Genomic DNA, 14,669 nt, shown 5'->3' on the forward strand with positions numbered 1-14,669 from the left:
TCAATATTATATAAATGTTACGAGTTGAATAACAGAATCAATAGACTGCTTCGCTGACATAAATTATCACATTAATGTCACTGTGTGACGTAAACAAAAGGGCAAAATGATAAAAACACAATATTTAAGGATTTTATAGCATTGTAAAAATGATTTCAAACCTTCAACATTTACATGATTTATTATTTATTTTTCCTAGATTTACTGACAGTAAAATATCTGGAAGAAGTTCAACATTCAGAGTGGAGATAAAAAGAAAGAAAAGAAAAACAAGCTCCAGCTCCTTCCATCCAGAAGCGTCATGTTTCCAGGTCCAGAGGTGGGTCTGGTATCTGGATACCAGCACGTTCATCCATCCACCACACGCAGGATTAAAGCCGTTCTGAAGGGTTTGTTTTGTTTGATTTTTTTATTAGCAAAATTTAACAAGTTTACAAACAGTAATGGCATGGTACAATGTAGAAAAGCACGTAGGTAGGAAACAGGCAGTACACAAAGTAAGATAGAGAGTGAAAGGAAATATGGAAATTAAATTAAATTAAATAATACAAATTAAAAAAAAAGAAAAGACAGCTAGGGGTACTTTGCAAGATTAAGTTCCTTTACCAAATTGTAAAGTTTCACAGCATTCTTCTTCTCCATACTCTCTAAAGATGAAAAATAGCAGCATAGCTCAAACGGTTGTGAAGGTGCACCGACGCGAAGTGGCCGCTAGGCGGCGCCGTGACGTCACCAGAGTCCCAGCTGATTGGTGAAGGAGCCGGAAGCGGCCGTGACGCGGCGGAGCAACATGGCGACCCCCGAGTTCCTCCGCGGAGCGGAGCTCCTCAAGCAGGGAGCAGAGGCCCGCGTGTACCGGGCCCGGTTCCTGGGACGACCCGCCGTGCTCAAGGAGCGCTTCCCGAAGCGCTACAGACACCCCGACCTGGACGAGAAGCTGACGCGCCGCCGGACGGTGCAGGAGGTTCGGTCCATCCTGCGGTGCCGGAGAGCAGGCGAGCAGCCGCCGACCACGTGACCCCTGCACCCAGCACCGCGTTAGAGCAGCCGCCCACAGGCGGGACAGGCACCTCTGGGTGCCCTTAATTCAGTTCAGTTCAATTCAATTTCATTTTATTTATATAGCGTCTATTAAAACATAAGTTGTCTCTAGGATCTTTCCAGAGACCCAGAACATGATGCCCGAGCAATTATTACATAAACTATGGCAGGTAAAAACTCCCCTAGTGGGGGAAAAACCTTAAAACAAACAGTGGCAAGAAAAACTCCCCTTTAGGAGGGAAGAAACCTGGACCAAAAATGAAGGCTATGAGATACTTATAATAAATATAAAATGGAAGAGGAGAAGTGAAGGGTGAGAGGCACCGTCCAGTGGATCATGTTGGTGCCTCCTTAACCCAGATTGGAAGTTGGTTCCATAGTAATGGTGCCTGATAGCAGAACGCCCGCCCTCCAAATTTACATTTGGATATTCTAGGAACTACGAGTAAACCTGCACTCTGAGAACGGAGAGCTCTGTTAGGAACATACAGTACTATCAGGTCTTGCAAATATTGCGGAGCTAAGCCGTTTTGGGTTTTATACGCAGGGCTGCACATAAGTGGGCCGCCAGAGCGCATGCGCCGTCAAAATCCACAGTGCGCTGTCAATCTTGTGCTGCGAAGCGCTTTTGCGTACCAACAGCTGGGGCTCATTTTATTGGTTGTGGCCAGACCAGAATACTAATATTAAAAAATCTATTGGGAGAGCTTTTCCCCAGAACTGCCACTCAAAATTGGTACTGGCCAATCACAGCGCTCGTTACTCCCCCTCCATGCTCGTTGGGCAGGAAGAGAGGTAAGAATCAGCTTTATTGAACAAACCCTGACACGTCTCGTCAAAATGTCCAAGAAGCAAGCGCCATTAAGTAATTATTTTGGCGTTCCACCACCACCAACTACAAAGAGACGCCAAACTGAACCACTACCCGAATCGAACAGAAAACGTGTGTTCGCCGAGAAGTGGCTGCATGATGTTACGCGGCGACGCGCACCATGCGTTCGCGCTCCCGCGTATCCTACCCCGTAAGCTCTGCGTTGGTGCAACGCGGAACCATAAATCAGCCAGTGTCCGTCAGTGCGTGCAGCAGTTTCCTGCACCAGCAAGACGCTGCTCTCTAATGGCTCAAAGTTTATGAAAACCCCAAATAAAAAATAAATTAGAGAATATTTTATGAAATCAATAAACAATTCCATCATCCAAATTATAACAAATAAAGGTTCAACATATCTATTGAAATAGATTAACTTTTACACCATATTCTAGTTGAATTATTGAAATAAATTAACTTTTACACCATATTCTAGTTGAATTATTGAAATAAATAAACTTTTACACCATATTCTAGTTGAATTATTGAAATAAATTAACTTTTACACCATATTCTAGTTGAATTATTGAAATAAATTAACTTTTACACCATATTCTAGTTGAATTATTTAAATAAATTAACTTTGTAAAGGACCATATTGAGCCATTCATCTTTATAAGTGAATAAATATCGTTTTCCTGCATCCCTCTTTTATCGGTCCGGCGAGACGGGTCACCGTGTTTTTGGAGGCCCAAGTCACATATCCAGGGGCTCCTTTGAGCACCAGACCAAAATAATTATGTGCAGCCCTGTTTATACGCAAGTAATAAAATTTTGAGACAAAGAAAGTCCAGAGTGCTCAGAAGGTTTATCTAAATCATGTGACGAAGGTGCTCTTTGGTGGGAAAAAGGATGTCAGAAAAAAGGCACTCTTCTCTAAATATAAAAAGCCTTTATTTGAAATGGCTATTTCATGTAGAAGATTAAAGAAAGTGGGTTACAGCCCACGCGTTTGGGCCACAGCCTTCCTCAGGGTGTAACCCACTTTTTAAATCTTCTACATAAAATAGCCATTTCAAATAAAGGCTTTTTATATTTAACGAAGAGTGCCTTGGATTTTTTTTCTTTTTCTAATAAAATTTTGAATTGGATTCTGAATTTTAGGGGTAGCCAATGGAGCGACGCTAACACTGGAGAGACGAGGTCTCTCCTGCTGATTCCTGTCAGCACTCGTGCTGCTGCATTCTGGATCAGCTGGAGCCTATTCAGCAAATTACTTGGACATCCTGCTAATAACACATTACAGTAATCTGGTGTACAAGATACAAACGCATGAACTAGTTTTTCTGCATCACTTTGCAAGAGGATGTTCCTAATCTTTGCGTTATTACGGAGATGGAAAAATGCTATTTTACAAACCTGATTAATATTCGGTTTAAGCGACAAATCCTGGTTGAAAACAGATAGTGTTTCCGTTCAAACCTGCTTCACATATCTTATTGTCTTGTTCTGACCTGTTTTCCTGTTTCGGTGGTAACTCGCATCCCTTATTCTCCGCAGGCATCGCTGCCCCAGTGGTTTACTTCGTGGACTACACCACCCACTGCATTTTCCTGGAGGAAATCCTGGACTCGGTGACGGTGCGAGACCACATCGCGTCCTCTCACCCGGCTAACTCCGGGGAGGAGCCGGATCTGGACTGGCTGGCCGTGAAGATGGGCCAGATCCTGGGCAGGATGCACGACGAGGACGTGGTCCACGGAGACCTGACCACCTCCAACGTGCTGCTGAAGCGCGGCCGAGAGGACGCCGCGTCCCACCTGGTCCTCATCGACTTTGGCCTGAGCTACATCTCTGCGTTGCCAGAAGATAAGGGGGTGGACCTGTACGTCCTGGAGAAGGCCTTCCTCAGCACTCACCCCAACACAGAGTCGCTGTTCCAGAAGCTCCTGAAGAGCTACGCCGCAGCCTCCAAGAGGTCACCGGCGGTGCTCAAAAAGCTGGACGAGGTCCGCCTGAGGGGCAGGAAGAGGTCCATGGTGGGATAATGGTCCATCCGTCTGCAACGCTGCACGTTTACAGAGGACATTCTAGGACTTTTGTCGGCTTGTTTAAAACATGTTTTTTCTCATAAAATAAAACCAAAACATGGTATGGTAATTAAAGAGTTTCCTCTAATCACTGATGCTTCATCTTAGACAGTTTATGGATTCATTATGTAGAAAAATGTCAAAAGTTCAGTTTTTGGGAGTTTTCAGAATTTCTAAGAAATCATCATCCGTACAAAATATTCCTGCGGTGATGATCAAATTAAGTTCTGGGTGTGAGCTTCAAAAGTTGGGTTAAGATGTCTAAGATGGTCTAGGACAGGTGTCGGCAACCCAAAATGTTTTAGATCCATATTGGACCAAAAACACAAAAAAAAAATATGTCTGGAGCCGCAAAAAATAAAGTCTTGTATAAACCTTAGAATGAAGGCAAATGGCGAAATGCGAAATGTCGAGAAAAAAGTCGAAATGTTGAGAAAAAAGTCAAAATGTCGAGAAAAAGTCGAATTGTTGAGAAAAACGTTGAAATGTCGACAAAAAAGTCGAAATGTTGAGATTAAAGTTGAAGTACAATCTCGAGAAAAAAGTCGAAATGTTGAGATCAATGTTGAAGTACAATCTCGAGAAAAAAGTCTAAATGTCGAGAAAAAAGTCAAAATTTGGAGAAAGAAAGAAAAGAAGGAAAAAAAGATTGAAAAAAGAAGAAAAAGAGGAAAAAAAAAGACAAAAAAAATTTTTTTGAAAATTTTCCAGGGAGCCACTAGGGCGGCGCTAAAGAGCCACATCCGGCTCTAGAGCCGCGGGTTGCCGACCCCTGGTCTAGGATATCAAAATGTTATTACTTGCATATAAAGCCCAAAACGGCTTAGCTCCGCGATATCTGCAAGACCTGATAGTGCCTTATGTTCCTAACAGAGCTCTCAGAGTGCAGGTTTACTCGTAGTTCCTAGAGTATCCAAATGTAGATTTGGAGGACGGACCTTCTGCTATCAGGAACCGTTACTATGGAGCCAACTTCCAGTGTGGGTTAAGGAGGCTGACACCACCTCCACCTTTACTAAAGCCTCTAGTGAGTGTAAACTCTGGTGTGTTGGGGCCGGTAGTCATAGCTGCAGCTGCAGGACCAGACTAGAGCAGCTTCATCCTGGATATGCTGCTCTAGAGCTACGCTGCAGGGGGACACCACCATGATCCACTGAGCGGTGCCATCACCCCTCCTTCTCTTTCTTTTCTCAGTTATTAATTAGAAGTATCTCATCACCATTATTGTCCTCCATTGTTCTTGCAGTTTGTTGTGCTGGTAACATTAAGTAAAACCTTAATGATTCTGTTGAGTCGAGATCTACTCCAGTGTGTCGGTGGTGTGATTAAAAAAAATGACACAAGTGTTTCAAATAATTCAGAGAGAAATACAGGAGAGAAGACGTTTATCCTGAGAGCAGATCGACACCTGACGGCTACAGTGGGAACCATGGCAACCAGGTCCGAACAAACAAAAGAACTGAAACATAAAAATGAAAGACAAGGAACAAAGTGACACTGCAACAGTAGAGACCGTATTCAGCAATGTTCAATCTCACAACATAAGACAGGAAGAAGTGTACAAAAAACGGGGATAGATCACAGTTGAGGAAAATAATGACCATTTCCCAGAATAGATCAGATAGGAGGTACAAGAAAAGGCCATAAACATTTAATTAAGATTAAGATTTCCGTATTTCTCTTAAAATATCAGATGTTTAGTGTTTAAATGACCAAATAAGTGCATTGTATTTGAGATTATCCTAAGATGTAGGTATTTTGGGATAATGTTCTCTAGTTAAAGTTAGGATAAAAACTACATTTATGATCGCATGGATTCTGTTACACGACCACAGCAAGTGTCGTGTGACAGCAGCCATGGGGTCACATGACTCCAGCAAGCACAACCGTTAAATCCTCAGTCTGAGAGCAGCGGCATCACACCAGAAGTGACATGGCTTCCTCAGCGTTTGGGTCTCTGTGCCACTCCATCCTGGTCTCAACTTAGACAAACATTTAGAATCTGAACTCGACTGGGTTTAAAGGGGAAATAAAGGAGATGGACGGCAACAAATTGGCCCGAATTGGTCTGAATTGGCCTGAATTGAACTGAAGTGGCCTGAATTGGTCTGAATTGGTCTGAATTGGTCTGAATTGGCCTGAATTGGATTTAATTGGCCTGAATTGGTCTGAATTGGACTGACATGGCCTGAATTGGCCTGAATTGGTCCGAAATGGCCTGAATTGGACAGCATTATTTGTTTTCTGTGTAAAGTGTCTTGCAACCATCAGGAACTGGCATGATACAAATTAACTGAATTGAATTGAATTGAACTTTTTAGATGGAAAGAAAATCACAGAGAAAAAAAATGTATCTGTTTGTTGTAATAATGCGAGTTCATTACTGGACGTTCAAGTGCACAGATTAATGAAACAAACTGAGTAAAAGGGTTCGTTTCTTGGTTTTTATCATAAGTCTCATAATAAAGCCTACTTTGGCTTTTGGTTTTCTACTAGTCTAATTCATGGTTCCTAATAAATTAACATCAAATTCACAAAAATATCAGCCAGTTTTAAATAAATAATCTCATAAAATATAAATATGTAAATAAAATTAAACAAACACAGGAAAATTAAGAGCTAACAGTCATAAAATAGTACCGACGTCCAAATGATTGCAGCTAAAATCTTACATCACTTATTCCGTGTGATCGAAACAGATTTCGATCAACTTATCCGTATGAACGACTCCTGAAGAATTAAAACTGAGGTCACTGGTTTTAGTCAGAATAATAATGCATGCAACAAGCTTTTGTGGACTTGTTTGAAATGAGATGGATCAAAAAGAGTGAAAAGTGAAGATGAATATTTCCTCCTGGGCTCCCTGAGCGTCAGTCAGCCGCGGCGTTATTCCCTTTCACACAGGCCGACTCGTAGTGCTTGTTCAGGTAGGATTTGAGAGTAAAACTCTTGCAGCAGCGTTTACAGGAGTAGTGCTTCAGGCCTGAGTGGGTTTGCATGTGTGCGCGCATGTTGGAGCGGTCACCGAAGGCCTTCCCGCAGTGGGCGCAGGCGTAGGGTTTCTCCCCGGTGTGGGACCTCATGTGGCCCTGCAGGAGCCAGGGCCGACTGAAGGCCTTCCCGCACACCCGGCACTCGTGCTTCCGGTCATGGGTCAGCATGTGCATGGCCAGCGCCGGCATGGACACGTACACCTTGTGGCAGGTGGGACACTTCCTGGCCTGCTGGCTGTCCGGGCTGCGGTGGGTCTGCTTGTGTCGGCTCAGGTTAGACGACGTGGCGTAAGACTTGCTGCACTCATTGCATATGTAGAGGCCTTTGGGTTTCTCCTGGGCGGGGCCGTCCCTCTTGTGAGGGAATTTCTGCTTGAACCTCCGGCGCGAGCGACGGTCAGAGATGAGCAGGGCGTTGATGCTGCACAGCTCCGTGCTGCCGTCCGACTCGGCCGTGGTGCTGGAAAACGGGCTGCCGGGGTCGTCCATGTCGGGATCAGAGAGGTCGTCCCCGCTGCTGCCCCCAGAGGAGAACAGGGACCCCGAGGAGAGCCCCGTCTGCTCATGGCCGGGGTCCTTCGTCTTCTTCAACACCGAAGGGATGCTGCCATCGTGAATGCAGCCTGGAACAGAACAAAATATATGTATTGGAACAATAAAGTGTGCTGAAGAACATATCTGCAAAGCTCAGAGCCAATTTTATTTATTTATTTATTAAGGATCCCCATTAGGGCCGCTCGATGGCGCAGTGGGTTAAGCAGCGGCTCATATACTGAGGCTACAGTCCTCCTGCAGCAGTCGTAGGTTCAAATCCCGGCCTGCGCACCTTTGCTGCATTTCATCCCCGATCTCTCTCTCTACCCCTTTCATATCTGCAGCTTGAATAATGGCCACTAGAGCCCAAAACAATCTTTAAAAAAAAAAAGGATCCCCATTAGCTGGTGCCATAGCACCCAGCAAATCTTCCTGGGGTCCGCAACACATACAGTACAATCACAATTAAAAAGCACACAAAACAAAAATCAAAAAAATAAAAGCCAAAACAATACAGATCATAGACAAACCCGTCATCTAAAACAAATCATATCCACAACACACGGAACAGATGAAACTACTGTCTCAAATAGAATTTAAGTTTCCTCTTAAAAATTGATTTACTGTAAATACAGTGGAGATACTGAGGTAGATAATTCCAGAGAGACATTGACCTGTAGATAAAAGAACGTTGTAAAGCATTTGTTTTTGAAAGAGGCAATATAGGCAGACCATTACTGGACCCTCTAGTGCAGGGATATTCAACTGGCGGCCCGCGGGCCAGTGCGGCCCACCAGGAGCTTTTATGTGGCCCCTGGTCATATTTCAAAAAAGGGGGGGAAAGTAGTTTGTCCCGATCGATCGGCCGCCCGATTGATCGGACGTCACTTCCGGCCGGCAAGCGAAACTAACATGGTTTACCGTACATTAATTGAACAGTGTTTGTACATGTTAATCTCTGCTAGAGATGTTTTTTACTTTTTTTGCCAGTGTTGCACAGTGATAATGTTTGTCACATTATTTGTTATTAACCTCCATTGTATAGAGGACTTGTTTACATCATTAGGCTTCTAGGATTGGCCTGAAATTTCTTTCATTTGAATCTCTAAATGAGGACTTTGCATTTCAGATGAACTTCTAAGCCTCCTATAATTTCATGTGATTGTTTTGTTTTGCTGATATAATGCACAGATGTGTCATAAATAAAGGAGCTTATGGTTAATATTTTGGTTGCTTATTTATAACATCAAACTGGCTACTAAGGACTGAAATGCTTGTGCTCAATGCTTAATATAATATTCAAATAAGGAAATCTTGGTGGAAAGTGGTGCTTTGTCATATTCAACATGGCGTGTTTTATTAAAAGTAGGTCAATATCAACTTCATTAAGTTTGCACATGTTTTCAAAATGAACTTGCATTTAAAATAATATTTCTTTATCTGAATATTATATTTAACATTCACAATGACTAAATCTGAAGACAATTAATACATAATTATTATGTAAACTAGACGGATATATTCTCCTGCTCATTCCTGAGCACAAATGTATTATATATACATAAATCTTCGTCTTTGAGTGCAAAATACATTTTGAAAACCCACAAATTTTGTGCGGCCCTCTCCATACAGTCTTTTTGCAGATGTGGCCCCCTGCCTAATCTAGTTGAATACCCCTGCTCTAGTGTTATGATCATGAATAGTATTAGTAAAAACAACTTGTTCAAACAAAAAAACTGGAGTTGTACTACTAGTGACCAATGTAAACATTGATAGTGTGTTGAATGAGAGCTTCTTCTCCACAGTGAGCCAGGAGAAGCAGTCATGCATTCCACTCACATTGGATTTAAGTGAACAGCCAAGAACTAACCTAGCTGCCCTATTCTGAGCAACCTGGAGCTTCCTGATCTCACCACTAGCAGCACATGACCATACCGTGGAACAATAGTCGAGGTGACATAAAACTAAACTTTGAACAATTTGACGTAGAAGGGGACGAGCCACAAAAGAAGCACATCTCCTTGAAATGCCAATAGCTCTACCAATTTTTGATACAATATAATTAATGTGATGAGACCAGGATAAAGTGTTCTCCAACATCACTCCAAGTAGTTTAACACTTTGTACTTGCCAATGAGCCAATGAGCCAATGAAATTCTCTCTTCTTTGGTGAGCAGTTGTGCCCCGATCAATATGACCTCTGGCTCCGAGCGTCATGTGACCTCTCAACCCCCGTTGCTCCGTCATCAGGGCCTGTGGTCTGATCAGCAACTGAAGGTCGGCTTGATTTCGAACACTTTTGTCCTCAAAAAAAAGAAATAAATCTCCCAATCGACCAGTAAAGGTTTCTCCTCCTCAGTGTTTGCTTAATAAACCTGATACAGGCACCTTTTAACCAGTTTAAGTCCTTTTATCCTCCAGCTTTGCTAATATTTCCACTCATTTAGATCCTTGCACTTAGATGATCTGTGACAAACAACAACAAACAAGGTGTTTTACAGTATCCTCATGGGGATATGCATCTCCCAGCAGTAGCTGGTAGGTTTTAAAGTCCCTAAATAGAAAAAAGGATCTTTATAGTGCATTATTTCTTCTCCAGGATCATTCCACGTTTGGGAAACACGTGTATACACACAAGCCGGGTGCAGATGATAGCCAATGACAGCCCTGCTCTGCTCCAACGTTTCCATCAGCGGTGTTTACTGTTTTCAACAGAACCTTGTGGCTGAAAGAAGTTGGGCTTGTCCTGATGTCTGCCTTTGCCTTACTTTGCCTTACTTTGCCCTGCCCTGCCCTGCCCTGCCCTTCCCTGCCCTGCCTTTACCTGCCTTGCCTTGCCTGCCTTTTCTTGCCCTGCCCTGCCTTGCCCTGCCTTGCCTTGCCTTACTTTGCCCTGCCTTGCCCTGCCCTTCCCTTCCCTGCCTTTACCTGCCTTGCCTTGCCTGCCTTTTCTTGCCCTGCCCTGCCCTGCCCTGCCTTACTTTGCCCTGCCCTCCTTGCCCTGCCCTCGCCTTCCCTGCCTTTACCTGCCTTGCCTGCCTTTTCTTGCCCTGCCCTGCCCTGCACTGCCTTTCCCTGCCCTCCCCTGCCTTGCCCTGCCCTGCCCTCCCCTGCCTTGCCCTGCCCTGCCCTGCCTTGCCTTGCCTTGCCCTGCCCTTCCCTGCCTTTACCTGCCTTGCCTTGCCTGCCTTTTCTTGCCCTGCCCTGCATTGCCCTGCCCTGCCCTGCGCTGCCTTGCCTGTCCTGTCCTGCCCTGTCCTGCCCTGCCCTGCCCTGCCCTGCCCTGCCCTTCCCTGCCTTTACCTGCCTTGCCTTGCCTGCCTTTTCTTGCCCTGCCCTGCATTGCCCTGCCCTGCCCTGCCCTGCCTTACCCTGCCTTGCCTGTCCTGCCCTGCCCTGCCCTGCCTTGCCCTGCCTTGCCTGTCCTGTCCTGTCCTGTCCTGCCCTGTCCTGCCCTGCCCTGCCCTGCCCTTCCCTGCCTTGCCCTGCCTGGCCTTGCCTTGCCTTGCCTTGCCTTGCCTTGCCTTGCCCTGCCTGGCCTATCAAGGCACATCCAGCATCATATGGTGATTTTTGCTGCATTCACATCAGTTTGTTCTGAACACTGACTTCCTGAGGGCTGCGCTGACTCAGCAGGGATAACGCCAACGCCGCAGCATCATTCCTGTTAAACATCCAAACATCCCATCAGGTCTCATCCAGCTCCTGGCCCAGCTGCCAACCCCCCCACCCCCCCGAGAGGTTGTGTAGCCGCTGATGTCACTTCACCCACGTAATAGTACAAAAACAATACTGCCGCCGCCGTCGTTGATTGACCCACTTGTCTGCATCCCAGCAACAAGAGCCGAACCCCCAAAAGAAGACCTCTGACAGAACCATGGGGGTGGCAGGGGGGGTCTTTCAGCCAGACCCCCCTCAATCACTAGATTATTTTAATCAGATCACTCCCCATCTGCGGTGGTTTGGAGTATGGTTGCGGGGACATTGAGTGACAGGTGGAGGGGGGGGGGTTCACAAATGTCCTCCAACCCCCCTCCCGCCCCCCATTACACACAAAACCACCAGGAAACACAAAGGAAAGTAGACAGCTGGCACACTAGATCTGGGGGGCCGAATCATCCAACTTAAACACAAGATCAGTGAAGCTGGCGGTGGGCAGGGAGGGGCTGGGGGAGGGGCTGGGGGCGAAAGCATGTCTCCGTTCTACGCAAACAACACACTGCGCGCGTGTGTGTGTGTGTGTGTGTGGATTCCCAAGGATGTAAATCTGCCCTCTGCCAGTGCAGTGCTCATGTTGCACTTTATTGAATTACCTGCAGTGCACTCTCCCCCCAGTCGATACCCATCCACTGAAACCCCCTTCTACAACATCTCACTGCCCCCCCCGTCCACATCAACATCCTGCAGAGTCGGACGGACATCGATGAAGATATAAATGGGGGGGTAAAAGGACGAGCCCCTCAGCCGACTCTGACAAGTTTCCTGCACCGCTCAGCCTGACATGGGATGTAACACACAACAGCAGTACCAGCTGCTGAGGGTCTGAATCAGGTCTAAAGCTGATTGACCTGCTTTTTGTCTACTATCCACTGAGAAAACAGGAGTAATAACACACAGAGGGAGTGAGAGCTGCCTGGTTCTGATCAGGCAGCAGAGATAACCATCTTTCTGCTGTGTTTGTATGATGAGCGTCTGCACACAAAGACATAAACAACACTAAAGCAGAGATACACATAGAAAAGGAAACCTGGGGTTGGGGGGGGCTACTTGGAGAGTTCTAAACTTACCGTTGTCCCTGAGATGCCGGTCCAGGCTGGCCGGCCGCTCAGTGATGGCATGTGTCCTGGTGAAGGGGTCGTCCCAGTGCTGGAGCTGGTGCTGGATGGAGGTGGAGGAAGGGGGCACCTTCTGCTGCTTCACCAGGAACGAGCGTGGCATTGTCCTCCCGGTGGGCTCCGGGGGGGGGGGGGCGACGAGGAAGGATGGAGAACGCAGAGAGTGGTGAACGGAGAGAGTGGTGGACGCAGAGAGTGGAGGAGGCAGAGAGTGGAGGAGGCAGAGACGGAGCGGGACGGAGCGGGACGGAGCCGGATGGAGAATTCGCTGAGCTCAGCACGAGTGCTGCGTTTTATATGCGGCCCCCCCCCCCCCAGATCAGGTGGTGCTCACAAAGAGGAAGCTGCTCCGCTGTGATCCATCAGACATCCCCAGGGATACCCATCAAATTACCACAAACCACACACACACACACACACACACACACACACACACACACACACACACACACACACACACACACACACACACACACACACACACACACACACACACACACACACACACACACACACACACGGAGCAGCCGACCAGCACTCCCTCCTCCCCCGTATCCTCTCTCCCCTCCGCCCCCCCCACCCCGGAGAAACGAGAGCAGACAATGGTGATGCAGATGCACGTGGGTGACACCGCACGCAACATCTTGTCCTCCATTCTCTTCCAATGAAGTGGCTAACACAGTTAATGCTATTCCAAACACACACATGTCCAGACCCCCCCACCTCTCAGAACCCCCACACACACACACACTCTACCAGCCTGTCTGTTAACCCCCCGCAAGCCAGAGTCCTCAGATCACACATATCATCTGGAGCTCCCCATCCTCACCCAACCCAACCTCCCCTCCATCCCTCCCTCCTCAGTCTCTCCGTCCCACCTCAGTCCTCTCTCTTTCGGTCCAGCATTCAGCCTCTCGTACAACTCCCCACAAGTTTCCTGTCCCAACCCACAGTTTGCTTCTTTGTGCTTCTTCATGTCTCTTTCACTCCCACTTCTTCTTTGCCGACCCCGTACTCTTCTGAACTATGACACCAGTTTCCCTGTTGTCCCTCCTCTGTCCCCCCTCTGTCCTCCCCCTGTCTTTTTTGTACTTCAAATAGTACAAAATAGAGCAGCTTGCATTGTCCTTGGTTGTGATTTCAGAACAAGTGTATTTAAAATGCATAGAAATCTCAGCTGGTTAATGGTAAAGGAAAGATTACTTTATTCATTATTAATATTTATAAGAAATGTATCCATATCCAAAACCCTGCAAGTTCTACACAGAAAACTATGTTACAGTTCAGAAAATCACAGCTATAGCACGAGACATGCTGCCAGAGGTAATTTTTCACTGCCAAAAAACAAACACAAACTATAGTAAGAGAACGGTGATGTACAGAGCTATGTATGAATGGAACTTACTTCCCAATCACTTTGAGCGAACTACTAGCATAAAAGAATTCGAATTATTAGTAAAGAAACATCTCTTAAATAAATACATATAAAACTTATTTAATTATTATTAAATGGCTATTGGTTTACTAAAAATGGCAATGGGTTCAAGTTACGATAAGTGATTATAACTTAAACGCATTGTCGATGACTATACATTGTTTGAATTGGTTGATGCTATTTAAGGAAAGTATGATTTTGTATTGTAATGCATTAAATCTAAATGTTTCGGAATGACTGTAACCTTAATGTGAGTGTCAGAAAGAGCACTGGTCTTATTTGACAGAAATCTAGAATATATTTTGTAGTAGTAGTAGTAATTTCCTTTTTTTACTTTTTTCTTTTCTATGTTTCTTTTCTTTTTCTACTACTACTTCTTTAGGTTTGCTTTTAATTTTTGTCTTGTATTGTATATTATGTGTCGGACCCCAGGAAGAATAGCTGCAGTTTTGCTGCAGCTAATGGGGATCCAAATAAAACTTCAAACTTCTGTCCCTCCTCTGCCCCCCCCATCCCCCCAGTTGGGCCACAGTCCTATGTGGACAGGGGAGGCCTTAATTTCAACTTTAAGGCCCAGCTCTGAGGCTTTAGTCTGAGACCAGCCTCGAGTTTTATTACAGCTGACCGCATGATTTTGAAACAAAGGAATTAAGGAATGACTACAAAGCCCAGCGGGTTTTGTAGTTCACCGCCAGAGAGGTGTCAAAAAGGGGCGGGTTTGAGGTCACGCGCTGACAATAAGGATAGTGAATTGGTCCGCAAGCGCTGCTGATGCGAGGAAAAGTGCTGCTCTTCACCAGGGCCCCCTGCGGAGCGTAACCGATCAGCTGTTCACCAAGGAACGCTGTTCGCTCTCTCCGATACTTTTTCTTTGTGCTCCTCTCTCCGATTCTCTCCTCTCTCCGATTCTTTTTATCCTTCCACGAGAGACGT

General features: G+C 45.8%; 2 protein-coding genes across 2 annotated transcripts; one reads left to right on the top strand and one right to left on the bottom strand.

The window, feature by feature from the left end:
* The first annotated feature begins 758 nt into the window (after nt 1-758).
* On the top strand, nt 759-4,011 carry tp53rk (TP53 regulating kinase). The gene is made up of 2 exons (XM_061728729.1): nt 759-995; nt 3,410-4,011. The coding sequence occupies exons 1-2, from the start codon at nt 791-793 to the stop codon at nt 3,895-3,897; spliced, it is 693 nt and encodes a 230-aa protein (XP_061584713.1). The 5' UTR covers nt 759-790; the 3' UTR covers nt 3,898-4,011.
* A 1,144-nt stretch (nt 4,012-5,155) lies between these two features.
* On the bottom strand, nt 5,156-12,598 carry LOC133449564 (transcriptional repressor scratch 1-like). The gene is made up of 2 exons (XM_061728730.1): nt 12,254-12,598; nt 5,156-7,555 (listed from the first exon to the last, which is right to left on the bottom strand). The coding sequence occupies exons 1-2, from the start codon at nt 12,402-12,404 to the stop codon at nt 6,810-6,812; spliced, it is 897 nt and encodes a 298-aa protein (XP_061584714.1). The 5' UTR covers nt 12,405-12,598; the 3' UTR covers nt 5,156-6,809.
* Between the last annotated feature and the right edge of the window lie 2,071 nt (nt 12,599-14,669).

The sequence above is a fragment of the Cololabis saira genome, chromosome 8 (genome assembly GCF_033807715.1).
Source record: "Cololabis saira isolate AMF1-May2022 chromosome 8, fColSai1.1, whole genome shotgun sequence".
Taxonomy (NCBI): Eukaryota; Metazoa; Chordata; class Actinopteri; order Beloniformes; family Belonidae; genus Cololabis; species Cololabis saira.